This window comes from Antedon bifida, chromosome 9 (assembly GCF_963402885.1).
Source record: "Antedon bifida chromosome 9, ecAntBifi1.1, whole genome shotgun sequence".
NCBI classification, from domain to species: domain Eukaryota; kingdom Metazoa; phylum Echinodermata; class Crinoidea; order Comatulida; family Antedonidae; genus Antedon; species Antedon bifida.
Window position 1 is genome coordinate 2,984,126 of NC_136234.1, and position 17,534 is coordinate 3,001,659.

General features: G+C 33.3%; 3 protein-coding genes and 1 long non-coding RNA gene across 4 annotated transcripts in view; all 4 read right to left on the minus strand.

Moving 5' to 3' along the window:
* LOC144852571 (uncharacterized) overlaps positions 1-17,534 on the minus strand; it is a 121,177-nt gene that overhangs the window by 15,844 nt on the left and 87,799 nt on the right. The gene's annotated exons all lie outside the window — the stretch shown is intronic.
* Positions 2,154-8,193, minus strand: LOC144852014 (adhesion G-protein coupled receptor D1-like). Its single transcript, XM_078709690.1, has 13 exons — positions 7,798-8,193; positions 7,536-7,634; positions 6,451-6,514; positions 5,876-5,984; positions 5,426-5,505; positions 5,197-5,311; positions 4,651-4,757; positions 4,189-4,282; positions 3,769-3,998; positions 3,342-3,408; positions 3,139-3,239; positions 2,585-2,753; positions 2,154-2,261 (listed from the first exon to the last, which is right to left on the minus strand). Exons 1-13 carry the CDS (start codon positions 8,039-8,041, stop codon positions 2,163-2,165), a joined length of 1,578 nt encoding a protein of 525 aa, XP_078565816.1. The 5' UTR covers positions 8,042-8,193; the 3' UTR covers positions 2,154-2,162.
* On the minus strand, positions 8,129-11,594 carry LOC144852252 (uncharacterized). The gene is made up of 6 exons (XM_078710030.1): positions 11,397-11,594; positions 10,807-10,920; positions 10,355-10,468; positions 9,347-9,451; positions 8,596-8,712; positions 8,129-8,136 (listed from the first exon to the last, which is right to left on the minus strand). Exons 1-6 carry the CDS (start codon positions 11,491-11,493, stop codon positions 8,129-8,131), a joined length of 555 nt encoding a protein of 184 aa, XP_078566156.1. The 5' UTR covers positions 11,494-11,594.
* Positions 12,077-13,992, minus strand: LOC144853024 (uncharacterized). The gene is made up of 5 exons (XM_078711081.1): positions 13,905-13,992; positions 13,659-13,760; positions 13,241-13,357; positions 12,674-12,787; positions 12,077-12,298 (listed from the first exon to the last, which is right to left on the minus strand). Exons 1-5 carry the CDS (start codon positions 13,948-13,950, stop codon positions 12,138-12,140), a joined length of 540 nt encoding a protein of 179 aa, XP_078567207.1. The 5' UTR covers positions 13,951-13,992; the 3' UTR covers positions 12,077-12,137.

A 17,534-nucleotide genomic window follows, 5' to 3' on the forward strand; every position in this document is an offset into this window, starting at 1 on the left:
ATTAGATCTAAAAAACGTAGGGAAGGGGGCTTTAATCATCGACGCAGACATGTCAATAGAACAATCAGGCTGCGCATATTCTACACGGCTTCATTTTGTTCTCAAAAAATGTAACAGTTGATTCGCAGCGTTCTATAGAGGGCCGCGGTTAGAGACACGGAGTTCCAATGAGCATGTTTGTTTGATTGGCAGCGCAGCAGTGCTTTAGTATAGGCAAGCGCGTTGTTGGGAAATCTTTTGATGTCACCGTCGATGCATATCCTTCTATTCCTTAATCCATTTTTACTTTTAGTCGCAATAAAAGATTGTTCACTTCATATTTCATTACTATTTTGGACTAGGCCTGTAAATCTGAGTTTCTTCTGTAAATGACTAAAGATTGAATTGGTCACCACTGATTCAATTGAAAAGCCATAGGCCTATAAATAATGATTTTCAGTTTCCCTGATACGGCCGTAATGATTTAATAATGAATGAATTCTAAATGTATTCCTTTTGATTTGTGATATCGGGGATTACTCGGGGTACCCGAGTCTAGGACTTACTAATCTTTTCCATCTGGACACTATTGAGTAAAAAGTGCGATTTATAAAGTACTACTCCTCCCTTATTCGTCTTTTCAATTCAATTCAATTCAATAAACATTTATTTACAAAATCTGAATACATAGGAAAACAAAATACAGGATTGTACAGCATTATAAAAATATGTTTCAGAAAATGAAGGCAAAAGCCCTGAAAGATGTTGGAAAACATCTTGAGTTGGGCGAGCCTTGACACAAATATAAAAGAAAAGAAATGCATTGTAGAAAATAATAATAAATTTCATAATCTAAAATATGAATAACAGAAAAAAAAAATAAAATCTGTTGGTACTGCAGATCGAGACATGACCGATTAATAAACATTTAATAAGTAGAGTTGTAAAGTTGTAGTATTGAGCTGGGATTTGACATGAATATACTACAGGGACATGTCCTCAAAGCTTTAGAGCCGGATTTTTTAATTTCAAACCGGATGCAGCCATATCACGTCTCGAAGATGGTACCGTATAGCCGTATTTGGTAGCGAGGTTATTGATGTGTATGTGACGTTACATCCGGTCTTATGACGTCATTACAGCTTCTTTTGCTGTACCCCGAGTATCGCACATTCGTGCTTGTTTATCTTTCGATAGTGTTTGGAATTTGTTTACCAAATATTTGTTTTAATGTCTTGAAATGAATATAAGATGTCCTTATCTGTAATCAAAACACTGAATTTTCTGTAATTGTTACTATTTATTCAGTAAAATATCTGGGTAACATTCTTTAAATACATATATCATATATATCATATCATTTATTTCACCAACAATATAACAAAACAAACAGAACAAATGCAGGATTACCTAAATGTTCGAGAGGCTCTACACAACATGCATATGTGCATACACAAAATTAAAATCTTTAAAAATGGAGACTACAAACTGCCATAAAATAAAACAATAATAAATAAAACCGTGTTGGTTGAACCATGGAGCTATAATAGCTCCATGGTTGAACCACGCAGGAGGACAAAATGTAAAACAGGTGCTACATCTATACCTGAATAAATATGTTTTTATTTATTTAATTAATTTTTTTGTCTTGTGTGGTTTCGTCCCACTTTTATTATCATACTCTGTTATAAATATTATATTTTTATTTTAAGCATATTTTTCCTCTCATTTATATGTTACAACGTTAAAAGTAGTTGTAATAAAAACATTTGCTGTATATACATAAAATGATTGATTTTGATGTTTTTAAAACCATATTTGCATTCGTTATTTTACATTTAAAAAAAGTAATTTAAATATATAAAATAAGTAACAAAATGGCAATAAAAATACGATAAAAATTGATTAAAAACGTACTTTTGACAGTCAGTCATTATTCTATAAAGCTCGTGTTCGTGTTTATAAATATATTTTTAAATACAAAAATAAAAATAAATAAATACTGTACTTATGTTCGGTTGACATAAGTTATCTCACTATAAATTGATAAATAACAGTGCTAAACAAGTAATGCTTTAAAAAGTATCATTTGATGTACAGTATGTGTTTATGACGTAAAATACAACATTAAATTAGTTCTTCAAGTTAATAAGTGTAAATTACTCGTTCTCCTCTATTTTCATTTAGATGGTCATTGAACGTGTGTTAATAGTATTAGAACTGGTGTTATCAAAGACAGGTCCTATTTTGTTGTTCAAACTCTTCTTCACTGCACGTCGTACCTGTAATATAAGTGAAATAAAATACATTTGCTGATAGTAAAGTACGCATGTGATAATCGTGTTAATTGTTTTCAAAAAACACAGAAATAGACTTAGGCTACATCCGTTCGTACAAAAGTCAGTAGTTAGTCATTGATTATGACGTAGACATGCCCAAAGTCTGTAGTTATTGTCTTTTAATGATATAGTCATATATAAGTTTAGATTTTTGTCTGAAAACTATGATCCGGGCGTCATTTGTTGTACGTATGAAACGCCACAGGTGAAAAATGTATCTGTTTAGTAATACTAATTATCACGGATTGTATGCGCACGTTAATTACCTCATTGCTAAAAAAGCACTGTGTCAGCCAAATAAAGAATCCCTGCGTGCTATTCAAAATAACGAATATGTATTGCATTATCTCAGAATCATCAAAAATGATAATTATACCAAACATCCAAGGAATTCCAACGACTGGAGTAAGAATCAGTAAACCTCCTACCATGGTTCTGGTAATTAAAAATAGTTGTACATTAAGAAAATGTCAAATCAATGCTGCTCGACATTTTGTTATTCTTATAGTAAAACAGTATTCTACTTAAGCTGCGCCAACAAAAGTACGTAGGCTACATATTCAATACAATTCAATTCAAGTTCAATTCAACATTTATTTCTTTCAAAACAACAATAAAAAAGAACATTTCTTTTAATTTACAAATATTTTATGAGAATAAAACAGACTGGAAAAAAAGAAAGATGTGTCTTAAAAATGGTAATACATTTCTTTTGAGTTTTGAAAGTGGCAAAGTCCCAATAAGTAAAATCAAACGGAAAATATCGTAGCTCAATTGAATATTTATCAATTTTATTAATTTCGATGTCTTTTAAAATTACCTCAGCCGTTTAAGAGTGTCAATGTCATTTTTACTCTGATTTGGTAGCTTAGACTTCTTGTAAATTAAAACCCCAACAACAGTCATCTGAACAAGAACGATCTACAAAATAAAATGTATAGCAACACATTGATGTAACTTCCAAATTCTTCACCTCTCACCGATACTGAGTAATACATTTACATACATACATACAATATTTACCATGATAGTAATGCAGACACAGGAAATAAAAGTCCATATTGCACCCGAGTCAGTGTCCAACCAACATCTAAAAATATACAGAAAGTGTATTTGTTTCTTTTAAGAACGAAAAAAAAACTATTGCATTCAATTAAAAATGCATAAATTAGGCTACATTATGCATCGAGTTGCAATAGTTTTAAAACCAAACAAATGCGATTAATGTTTATTGGAAAAGCTTTTCATACAAATCGAACATTCCAGGTTCTGGTCAGTTTTTTTCAGTCTAATGAACAATTCTTCTTCATTATTTATTTGGCTGATTTAATATGGCGGTCGGTAACATCACGAACGCGCGTCATTTTTTGCACGCGCGCGTTCACTCTTAGATAACGGTACACGTGTACGCTCAGATCAACTGTGTATATATATTAAATAGAGGATTTACCCATCAGATGCATAGTTTTCTCTTGTTGCGCACGCAGTTATGAACACAACAATACCGGGTGCAATCCAACCGATGTAACGACAGTAAACAAATCGTTTTTCTTGATCCATAAATGAGTGTTTAATCTTTATGTATATATCTGTTGACATAATCAACATCCAAAAGAACGCTACCATCAAGCTGTAGTGAAGACACCCAGCAAGAAAAGCACACGCAACTTGATTACGAATCTATTAGGAAAGAAAAATTTCACAATTTGTCTGTACATTGCCTGTGCACTAGTTTTTAGACTGTAAATAAATTTGTTATAGAGTATCGTGTTTTATGATAATAATGATAATCTCTAATGATAATAAATGTAACATCATAAATGGATCAGCTTTTCTAAACGACTTAAATCCGAAAAAAAGGAGAACTTACATTTAGATTTAAGAAAGGAAAGAAAAAATGCACCAAAAGTAAAGCGATTACCAGATGACGTAACAACCTATATCTGTCGGAATTTCTCAGTTCTCTGAAATAAAAACATATAACAAAGTAGGCCTATGTGTATTAAACAAACTAAAATTACAAAATGACCAATATTAAAATAATTAATCATGCATTTGAATTAACTCTGTCGTGTGTAGTTTGTTTATTCGACGAACACAGGCAAAGGGAAACAAACTCGTTCACAATTCAAATTAAGAAGTTGATTATAGGAATCGAATCGAAGTAGTGACTGAATTCAGAATTAATATTAACAGGATAAACAGACACAGAATTCAAACTAATTTTATGAAAAGTGTGACCTAGAATAAACCTTTTGTTGGTGATAGGCCTATGGATACAAATGCCGTGCTTTACTTTCGACAACAGCACCGCAAATACCAATTAGCTTACCTTATGCTGATTATCGTAATAAGCGTTATTATGAGAAAAACACTGGAAATTCCAATTGTGATGTTTGTAAGCATAGATATTGCCCTCTTCTCATTTTGTAAATTTTTCTAAATAACCAACAAAAAAAATGATTAGGGCGCTAATGAAAGATGTTTTTTGTCAAGTAAGGCCATTAAAAGAATAATAGCTTATTAATATTTTCTCAGTGACATCTTTTTATTTATTGTCATGGTTGCCTGGCGATACGTGCAAATCTGTTAATTTTAACAAAATATGGCTATTTGTATATGTTTAATTTACTAACTGTTATTATAAAAATACTACACCATTCATTACTATCTACTAACCATTCTAATTTGTTTTACCAGGTTTTATAAAAGACATCGGATTTATCATTAACGTAGTACTGTATTTATTTTGTTTTTTCTATTATTACTAATTGTGTTTTTAATGTATTTTTCTGGGTTTTTTTGGTGATTCGTTATAATATTACATTTGGTATAGCAACAAAAACAAATATTTGACTGAGTAAAGTTTTAATCTCACATAGTTCGGTTTTATGAGAACCACAAATGACGTCAGATGATTGCATGTACACGTCACACCACTGATGACATAATCGTACTGGTACACCGTTAAACATCCCTCTGTTGACCATGTCCTAAAATGAATAATAATCGTTCTGTACCTTACAAGAAATATAGTACTAATCTATCAGATGTTTTGCCCTACTATGACGTAATATAATAAAATAAACAAAGATAAGTTTACTTACGAATTTGGTCCTCCATGTGTAAAATGGCAAACTGGTAAATGTAAAACATCCGTTTCGTTTTCTGTAGCTAAATTCTTCAACAATAATATTTATTCAATCAGTTAATTTTTGTACCAAAACTTCACTTTACCAATTTATCGATTTAATTTAAGTTATCGATTTATTTCGATAAATTATTTGAAATATGGATGGAATTCATCAATGCATTACATTTGACACGGAAGTTTATTTATTGTTCTTATGCCTAAACAATTATTTTTTCATTGCAATAAAATATTACAGAATATTAATTTTAACTATATTATTTTTAAATCTATGGTCATCATTGATATCAGATTTAGTAAGACACAATAAAGCTGTAAAATCTTCACTTTCCTTAGTTCTGGTCTCATAAGTTAAGGTTTTTTAAATTTTTTTTCTGTTGCTTTAAAATAACTTTAATAGCTTTACCGTAATATTATTGAACACTATCTCGCATTCCGTACTGATAGACTTGTTATTTTTGTCGTAAACGATAACTTCCACAATGTCAGAGGCGCTTGGGAGAAATTCTCCTTCTCTGAAAATAGAATAATAGAAATATTTTTAAGTAAGTTCACATTATGAAAATATCGACAGTACTAGGTAGCGATAGTAAAAGAACAAAACGGGTTGTCTTTTATTATAATGTATTTAATAATAATTCAATAATACAGCGTTGAAGCACCGGTTCTCCTCAGATCAAGGGTTGTATTCTGAACGATGGGATGTATATACCGGAGATCTAGAGTAATGATGTAATGATACTATCGGACGCATGTGATAGGAATGGGTGCCCGAGCATATCTGTACCATACTAACTGTATCCAAGATGATGTACTCTCATTTACTCGCCCTTCGGATGGGACGGAAAGCCGTTGGTCCCGTGAATTTAGTGTACGTTAAAGAACTTATTATTATTATTAATTCGAATTTCTTCAGTTTCCGGTTAAGCCTGAGGACAAATATAATACCTTTAACTTTCAATCATTTGCCATTTAACTTACACAGTTTTCCGTTTAGTTATTTGTTCTGCTTCTGTCAATCTTGCAACAAGTTTGTATGGTCCGTCTGAAAAATTGATTAGTTAGGCCTATATTTTCGAAAACCTTCTCCGGAGCTATATGGGTTCACACAGTTGGGTTACATGGAGTGCACTAGACACTGGGGTGAGCCTACCCATTTAAATTCAATTAGATCATAGTCTGACGATCAGTTGATTAATAAGTATTACAATTATGTTTAATTTACGTACGTACATATTTTTAGTCGCGTGGACGCGACTCTATAGTTCACTATGTCGGTCGGTCGGTCTGTCTGTCGGTCTGTCGGTTTAGTCGCGTGGACGAGACTCTATAGTTCACTATGTCGGTCGGTCGGTCTGTCTGTCGGTCTGTCTGTCGGTCCGGTATCACTATGCGTTTTATCGCTTTCTGACCTTATCTTGATATCAGTTTAATCTAGCTAAGTCAATTTTTCACAGTATATTCCTTATGGCCAAGAATCGATGTGGTTATGTTTTCACGGTGCGCAATAAAAAATTACGCGGTCTACGCACGATTTAACAAAATCACGTTTGTAATCATATCTTCACAACCATGAATCACAATTAAATAAAATTTGGTACTCATAAATTTCAGGGCATAAATCATCATTTGGCAATACAATTACGTGCGTAGCGCATGTAACGAATGCGTACGCGCGCTTAAAATTTTAAAAATTTATTTTCGATGAAATAAGAGTACGTTTCAGGCAATTTTAAGCGTTTACAAAATTGCCATGAGTGCGCACATTTGTGCGCGCGCACTGCGCGTTAAATGTTGTTGCGCACTCTTTTTGCCCGATTTCTGTTTTCTTGACTTACTTTTCAACTCGAAATTACGTTATACGAGCACGTCAAATGTGACAGGCTACGCACGTGTAAATTTTAAAAAATATAAATGTTTTTAAACATTTCAACATTTTTAACATGTTTTACATGTTCAGTAATTTCGGTTAGTTGGTAGGTTGGTCGGTCGGTCGGTAAACACTAATGAGCACGCGACTGCAGCCATCTATATGGCTTTGTTACTTGTCGTTTTTCTTTACTGACCTTTGACACTGCCTTTAGCCGTAGTAGAAACTTTGACAATTGATGTTTCAGAAACAACAATAATAGAAGAAAAATGTGGTGATTCAGCTTCAAAATTGACTGAAATATAATGTGAAATTATACAGTACAGAAAGAAAACTGATTTGCTATTGCTGTAGGATTTGTGATAGTCTATAGGATCGTGTTGATTTACTATGTTATAATAATGGCGCCAGATCTTGACATCGACAAGACAGGGTAGGACTACTGAAAAAGAACTTACCGTCAGTTGAGGAAATTGTCTCTTGTATGGTCGTGACGTCATCGGCGTTTTTAGTCGAGTCACTTGTTGCTACTATGGTTACTGTTAGGTCAGTATTGAGTTCGTGATTGTCTATAACAGTTCCTTCTTCAAAATTTGAGATGGAAGTTATTTGTTGGGTAGAAAGTTCATTCGAGCTTGTTGTGCTTCCGTTGACACCAAGAAGAGAATTCGATGGTGATGCGGTATCTTTAACTTCTAGCATATCTACAATCAACGTAGAGTTTGTTACGAGAATTTAGAAAGATTTTATTTCTTGGAACTTACTGTAAATTCCTTCTTTAGAACCTTTTCAATTGTCTATAAAAAATTACATAAATGTTACAATGTGTTATTGTATCTTTTTTTTAAATCATTTTAAAGGTGGTTGCCGTGGGTTGTAACATATTTGTGGACTATTTACTACAACACCACAAATTAGAATGGGTTCTTAATTTGATGTGTCAATAAGTTTGTCCTGTCCTATTTTTGCATCTTTTTTTTATCATTTAAAGGTAGTTGGGCTATAAGATAATTATTACTACTACAGGTACAATACAATAACAACAACAACAACAGCAACACAAATAAGAATGTGTTTTTGTAGTGTGTCCTTTAAAAAAGTTGTTAGATTGAAACGTTACCAACGCCCTGCTGGTTTACGGCTCTGGTTCAGAACATGTATAGTGATCCTTCTTTCCTAACTATTCCGAAACTATTGTGTGGTTTGCTATTATTTGAGTAGAGATTTTATTAAATGATGTCTATGTTTTTGCTTACGACAGTTTTCTTCATCTGAATTGTCTTCACAATCATTAATGTAATTGCATACTGTGTTTTCAACAATACATTGCCCACTTGTACATCGATATTGGAATTCATTACACTCATGGTTACCTAAAAAATGCAATGTTTTCTATGTTTTATTATACCGTAGGTCTCTCTCTAAAGCGTTGTTCCCACTAGCGACGCAACGTAACGCAGCCCACGCAACGTAAGACAATGCACTTTAAATAAATTGTGTTTACCCCAACTGCGTGAAATCTATCTAGTGTGGACCATGCTGTAAGCGTGGTTCCCACTAGCGACGCAACGCAAGGACGTAACGCAACGCAAGTGAATTGACCAATCATAAGCGATGGCTTATTCGCTTGTGATTGCTAACTGTCTATAACTTCGCTTGTCATTGGTTAAAACGCTTGCGTTGCGTTTACGTCCTTGCGTTACGTTCTAGTGGGAACCAAGCTGTAGCGCGATGTTTGCAACACTGTTGCGTCGTCTGTTGCGTTGCGTTCTAGTGTGAAGCACGCTTTATACCTCTGCGTTGTTGATAGCTTCAATATAGCACCGATACACCTCCGATATAACTTCGATAGGTTTCACAGTTATATCTGATTTAACTTGACCTGACCTTTTAACTGGTGTATTTTTTTGCATTTAAGCTATGCAATGTAAACAAGCTATGCAAGGTAAACAACCTATGCAACTTAAATTTCAATAGAAAAAAGAGCTTGTAATCATAGCTACTTACCATTGAGGCAATGTAATCCCAAACTGCATTGAGCAATGCACAGTAGTGCTTTGGGTCTGCAATATCCACCACAGTCGAACTGATATTCATTACATTCACCATAATCTATTGATTAACAAAGTTCAAAGATATATTATTCAATAAGATAATACCTGGCCAACAGTTAATATATTATATCTCACTTATTGCTGCCCAATCTTCTTGCCCCGTGTTCATTCCTGTCCCGTGTTCATTTTCTGTCACATGTTTACGTTTTTATTCTGCCCCGTGTTCATTCTTGCCACGTGTTCATTCCTAAACCCTGTTCATTCCTGTCCGATGTTTATTCTGCCTCGTGTTTATTCCTACCTCGTGCTGCTTCCCATCTCCCCGTTTTCATTCCTGTCCCATGATCATTCCTGACCCATGTTCATTCCTGTCCCATCTTCATTCCTTCCCATGTTTATTCTGCCTCGTGCTTATCCCTGCCCCGTGTTGCCACCCATCTCCCCATTTTCATTCCTGTCTCATGTTGTTTCCTGACCCGTGTTCATTCCTGTCCCATGATTATTCCTGACCCATGTTCATTCCTGTCCCATCTTCATTTCTTCCCATGTTTATTCTGCCTCGTGCTTATCCCTGGCCCGTGCTGTCACCTATCTCCCCGTTTTCATTCCTGACCCATGTTGTTTCCTGACCCGTGTTCATTCCTGTCCCATGATCATTCCTGACCCATGTTCATTCCTGTCCCATCTTCATTCCTTCCCATGTTTATTCTGCCTCGTGCTTATCCCTGGCCCGTGCTGTCACCCATCTCCCCGTTTTCATTCCTGATCCATGTTGATTCCTGACCCGTGTTTATTCCTGACCCATGTTAATTCCTGTCCCATGTTAATTCCTGTCCCATCTTCATTCCTTCTCATATTTATTCTGCCCCTTTTCGGATGCCCCATGTCCTTGTTCATCCGAACCTCAGTGATCTCTCTCTTATACTATACTTAATATGATAATACAAAAGAGTAAACTTACTACAGTTGCGCTCATCCGCTCCATCCGGGCAATCTGCCCAAAAATCACATTCAAACGCCTTCTGCTTACATCCAACTGCGCATGCCACTTGTTGCTCATTACAAACATGTTGCGCTGTGAGATTAAACATATATTCAATCCGAGATATTCCATGACGTAATTTCGTTTGGGTAAAACGGCACGGGTATCTCAACCATTTAAAAAAAAGGAGCATCATAGTGTCGAACCCCGGTCAAACTTTTATTTTGGTTAATATCATTTTGACAATTTTCATATTTCATTTTAGCCAACATTAACCTTGCAATGTCTAGAAGAAATGGTGCCATGATTGTTCGAGTGGGGATGTTCCAGTTTTACTCCTTTCTCATGAAGGACTGTCGCTTATTGGTCAATTAACCGTTGCCACTACGTCCTAATTGCGTTGTGTCGCGTAACGAAGGTAAATTACTTACCACAGTTTCTTTCGTCACTACCATCACCACAATCATTTCTCGAATCACATATCAAACCTATAGATATACAGTTCCTATGTCCACAACTGAACTGGTCTGGTCTACACTGACTGCCTATTACACACAAAAGAAAAATAATGATATTTGTATGGTTTTTTTTAAAAGTTAGGGTAGGCCTACTTCTGAAATAACTTGATTTTTAACGCCGCAAAGGTAATCTAACAGGACGCTGAGCTTGTCTTGCCAAGATAAGAACTCGTAACAGTCCTTTAATCTTATGTCTGGATGCGACAAATACCAATAGTACTACTATGTACGTATTGTCCTCGGCGCGCGGTGTCTGTTAATGGGCGTGGAACTGATCGTGTCCTACATACCCAAACTTTAGTGGTGTTATGAGAAAAACAAATACTGTTAATATAATTGTGTAATTGTCACAATGTAAAAAGAATATAATACTGAAAAATAACCAGGAGGCCTAATAAACTACTCAATGTCTTTAGTCATGAAAATGACAATTAAAATACATTTATATAGTATAGATTCGTATATATTTATTATGTAGCATTTGTTTTGAATACTATACTCACTGTCAATTGAACGTGATCCTGTCGTTACTGCTAGTTCAGTGCTGTAGAGGTTGTCTTTCGGAATTAAAAAATCAAAACATATTTTACTGAATGTCATAATGCAAGACTAAGGGCGCAGTGTGTTGGACGTGAGATCGAGGTTCGAATTCAACTCTCGCCGCATTGCTTGTATCCTTAGGCGAGATACTTTACTTACGTTTGCACATCGCTAAAAGAACGTAATTTTAACAAATACAGTATTTCAAATATCAACTTACAACAATTCTCCTCATCTGAATGGTCATTACAGTTGATGGCATCATCACATTTATTTAAAGCATTAATACATTGCCCATTTAGACATCGGAATTCAGATCCACTGCACTCATGGAAATCTACAAAGACAAGATGGTATTTATGCCAGTAATATGGACTAGTTTAGAGTTACAATGCGACCAATATGTGTTGATAAGAGCTGTCACTCGATAGAGTCTAGCCGACTATCGCAAGTCATTTAAAAACGAGTCTAACTGTACTAAATACTTGTAATACAGCAGCAGAACACTCGCATATTACTGTACTTGCTCCGCGGGGAAATTAGTTTAATCCAATAACTAAAGCCTGTGATTGTTTTAATGTTGCATCTTAATGTACGTCATGCTTTATAAAACAAGTAGACGTAAGTTGCACAAACTGGTGGACAACTATACAACATATTGTACAGCTTCGGCTATCCGCTCCATAAAACCAATTTCAAATTGTTTATAAATTGACTAAAGTATTTCCAAATGTTATAATGAACTTACAACAATTCAGCTCATCTGAAGAATCTCCACAATCAGGGATAGAATCACATACATAAAGTTGATCAACACAGTGTCCACTTAGACATCGAAATTGGAACTCGTTACATTCATCATCAGCTGAAAAATTGCAGGAAAAAAATTAAACTGTTTCAAAATAGTTTCACCAATAAAAACTATTTAAGTTTGTTGGTTGGACTACAAACATTTGGAAGACAATATTTTATTCGGAATATCATATAAAAATCGATTTAAAAGTAATAATTCCAATACTAATTAGTCTGATGTTCTGTCGTATTTTACATAAGAGCACCCACTATTCCACCTCGGATAGCCTCATGAGAATATAAATAAAATATCTCCTAAAATTTTCTTTTTTTTGACGATTTTACAATATCGATACATTGACATTAAGACAAAGGGCAGAGAAACAAAGCTGTATTACCATAGACCGTCATTTGAGGGATGCCACAAGTAAATTGGAAATAAACTTACGACAATTCTCCTCATCTGAAAAATCCCAACAATCAGGAGAGCCATTACACACATAGTATACTGGAATACATTTAGAATAACATCGAACTTGATATGCATTACATTCATGAACATCTACAAAATCGAATGAATTAGAATAATTATATAAGTTAGTATTATAAGATAAGTTGTTTTCACCAAAAATGAGATTTTTCTCATGAAATATCGTTTAACGTTGTCAGTATCCAAACGAACGAATATATAAATACGTACACATTAAAAAAAGAAGAAAGATCGTAGCAACATTACGGTTAGTCATATATCTCAAACTTACCAGTTTTTAGAAGAACGCACGCATTGACCCGTTAATTTTCCTTATCTTATCATTACGTAATCAATGAATTATTGTTTTCCACGTGGCACAGGCTTAAAATTGTAAAGCTTGGTTCCCACTAGGACGCAACGCAATGACATGAGTAATTTGACTATTCACAAGAGATTGATCATCCAAGCTTAGGCCTACTATACGGCCCTAGTTAATTGCAAACATCGACAACCCTCTTTCTTAGACAAAATAACTACACCTACTGCACATGAATTCATCCGATCCATCCAAACAATCAGAAAATCCATCGCATACGGAGGCCTTGGGTGTACATCCACCACCAAAACATTCGAATTGTTCATCATTACAAACATGTTGCCCTGTAACAAAAATTGTTATGCAATATAATATTAATGTCTGTGCAAAGCAAACAATTTGTATAATAAGATTACTAAAAGCAAGTGTGAAGATTGTTTGAAATAATATTTTGTGGTACAACATGGCGCGATTTCTAAAAGGTAAAACACATTCTGAAAGTGTGGTGGAGGTTTTATTCATTTGTGATCAACACAATTGTCATAATCATACAGTAAGTGGCAATGTTCTAAACCTTAAACTTATACCTTCGATTTAAATTCGTATACTTATTCGTAACCAAGAAACTGTGTTAACAACACTCACAACAGTTTAGATGATCACAAGTCTTGCCATTAGCACATATACGACCTTTGTCTATGCAGTTTCCCAGCGGACATTGAAATTGTCCGGGCACACATTCATTGCCTTTGAAAAAAAGTAAGACAGTAAAAATTACCAAAGTAGCTTCTTATGTATATTTGTGGCCGTAGCATATGTGAGACAATTGTTTAATGTTAGTTTTAAATGTTATGAATCCTGAAAACTAGAAATTATTATTAATACACTTACCAATGGCATAATATAGGCCGACAAAATAAAAAACAAATCTCAACATTATGATGTCAGACGTGTACAAAATAAATCTACCAGCATCCGTACACCTGGGTTTACTACATAGGAGTAATAACAAACAAAATAACGTTCATTAAATTGCCAAAAACCCACTTCATTTGTTTACCGTACGTCTCTAAATACACACAACTGATGTTTTATAATGCAGCCGTTTCTTTAAAAGAAGTAAGATATTAGAACCTACCAACCAGTATCAACAAAAAGTCAATTTTCATTTTTTTAATGACTAGATATCACACACATTATGTTCCCTAATGGTCATCAAATGAATACTCGGACAAGGGGACTTGGTTATTACATAGGATAGTTTTATTGTTTAGAATAAGAAACTCATTGAAAACACAATTTACACTGAAAAACGAGAGTACAAGATAAGATATTCTATCATTAAAATATAAATTTACTATTTATTTAGAAAGCCATTATCTGGTTATCATTTTTTAAATACTGCATTTAGAGTCAAACAAATTGCAAAAGTTAGTTTTTTTTGCTGAAACATGCTCAATTATATACATATATTATTATTATTATATCTAAAATCTACCCTGATCACCCATTTTAAATGACCTAATTTTCATAAAATCAAAATGGCTGCCAATTTACAACTTTGTACTCTCTTAAACCATAAAGAATTTGGTATAAGAATGTATTAAACACATATATATAAATATGACCCTAAAGATTCAGAATAATGTATTTGAATTGTCTTTGGGGTCAAGGTCAAAGGTCATTCCAGTATGGGATCTAAAATATCACATAATTATATAACCTTTGGCTATGCAGTTTCCAAAATGACACTGAAATTGTCCGGGGTTACATTCATTACCTAATTACACAAAAGCAATGTTAAAGATATATGTTTTAATATGCCATTTTACTAAATGTCACATAATAGTAATTCACTTTTATCAAAAATTGGATCGCAAAACAAATTATTTGCCGGGAAAACTGTAATTTAAAGCAAGTAGGCCTAAGTGGGTTTTTTGGTTGAATGTAACCGTTTATTTTTGTCTTTTTATAAGCAACTTTCATTAGATTGACAAAAACAACCCCACAATCTGAACACTTGAGCGGTTTACGCACAACTGATATAACGCAGCCTTTACTCAAATAGAAGCAAAACAATAGAACCGACCGACCAGTATGAACAAAAAGTCAATTTTCATTTTTAATAGTCAGATATAAATGTGCCTTAATGGTTATCAAATGAATAATCGGACAAGGGGAGTTGGTTACAACATAGGATAGTTTTATTATTTTTGGAAATGAAATATAAGGCATATATTGCCAAAAATAGAAACTCATTGAAAACACAATTTACACTAAAAATAACAGCAATTGAAATTAAATAATTTTCATTGGAAATATTTAATATTGATTTATTCTATTCTACTGTATTTTAATTTATGTATATCTAAAATTGCGAACACCTAGTTTCCCACATATTGAAGGATGAACACAGCTTTACTTTTGACATCTGAATGATATTTCACAAAGAAAGGCCTAACTGTAAGCAAACAGCGTTCTAAAAATCAACCGGGAACCCATGGTCTTATATTTTTTTGCCATTGCTCAGTTCAGTTCATACATTCAACATAAGATTCCTAAATAAATAGAAATAATCATACTCAATCATAAGCATTATTCCTTTTAAAAAATTACTCGTTTGCGGACGTTGAAGAAACCAGGAATTGTATTTCTTTATTATATAATAATAAAGGCAAAATAAAAAAAGAAGAAAATATCATTATTATTATCATTTAAAATAAACAATGTTTGTGTTATGACCCTTGATGAATTCCTTATAGATCTTTCAATAATGTCTTGTTTTCGTTTGGTTTAGTAAACTCAATAGTTATTAAAACAATGCAACATCAAAAACGGTTAACAATAAATACAAATATATATATTTGTATTTCATTGTTAACCGTTTTTGATATATATATATATAAACATAGATCAGCTCAATTTCAATTTAATTAAAATATCAATATTATGATTGCAATTTATATTATTAAATTAAATTAAACTTGGTGTACCGCTAACGTTATATCAACATTTGATATCGCCATGCAAACCTTCAAACAATATATAGCTTTAATTTTTATAATGAATAGTATTACTATTGGTATAGTAAATTATCGAGTGAATTTGTCGTATTCAGGACATGTTTACCTTCATGATGGGCTAAATTTACTTCTTCTTACTGTACATAATAATAAGTTTATCTCTATAAACAGTGCTAATTAGTTTACTATGGCTGGTCTAGATAATCCTGTCCGTTTTTATAATATGTACAATGTGCTTGTGACGTAAAATACAACATTAATTAGATCTACATGTTAAACCCTAAATTTAAATGACTCGTTCTCCTTCCATTTCGATGGACGTTGAACGTGTGTTAATAGTATTCGCACTGGTGTTATCAAAGACAGGTCCTATTCTGTTGCTCAATTTCTTCTTCACTGCACGTCTTACCTGTAATATAATTAAAATACATATTTTGCTTATGTACTTTAATGGTTTCTTTATTTTGGCTATAGGTATTAAAGTCGCAATGGATGATGTACTATTACTATATTAGGCACGTAAATATTTTTCGCCAGTATTCATCGCTAAGCACGTTTTCCCCTTTTCGCTTTTGTGTTAAGCTTATAATTACCTCATTGCTAAAAAAGCACTGCGTCAACCAAATGAAGAATCCCTGCGTGCTATTCAAAATAACGAATATGTATTGCATTGTCTCAGAATCATCAAAAATGATTATTATACCAAACATCCACGGAATTCCAACGACTGGAGTAAGAATCAGCAAACCTCCTACCATGGTTCTGGTAATTAAAAATAGTTGTACATTAAGAAAATGTCAAATCAATGCTGGACCCCACCCGACATTTTGTTATTTTTATAATAAAACAGTATTCTACTTAAGCTGCGCCAACAAAAGTACGTAGGCTACATATATTCAATTCAAGTTAACATTTATTTCTTTCAAAACAACAATAAAAAAAGAACATTTCTTTCAATTTACAAATATTTTATGACAATAAAACAGACTGGAAAAGAAAGATGTGTCTTAAAAATGGTAATACATTTCTTTGAGTTTTGAAAGTGGCAAAGTCCCAAAAAGTAAAATCAAAAGGAAAATATCGTAGCTCAATTGAATATTGATCAATTTTAGTAATTTCGGTGTCTTTTAAAATTACCTCAGTCGTTTAAGAGTGTCAATTTCATCTCTACTTTGATTTGGTAGTTTAGCCTTCTTGTAAATTAAAACCCCAACAACAGTCATCTGAACAAGAACAGTCTACAAAATAAAATGTATAACAGTACATTGATAGCGTATTGCCCAGTGAATGTAATTTTTAAATTCTTCATCTTATATCACTATGATACTGAGTAATAAATTATACAAATAATGAATGTTTATGAGTGGAATAGTACAAATAATGTCATGAGGTGAATGATGAAAGGTTAAATTTAACCTTTCATCATTCATCATGACATTATTTGTACCATTCCACACGAATATAAACATTCATTATGGTAGGCCTACATTTGATTAAG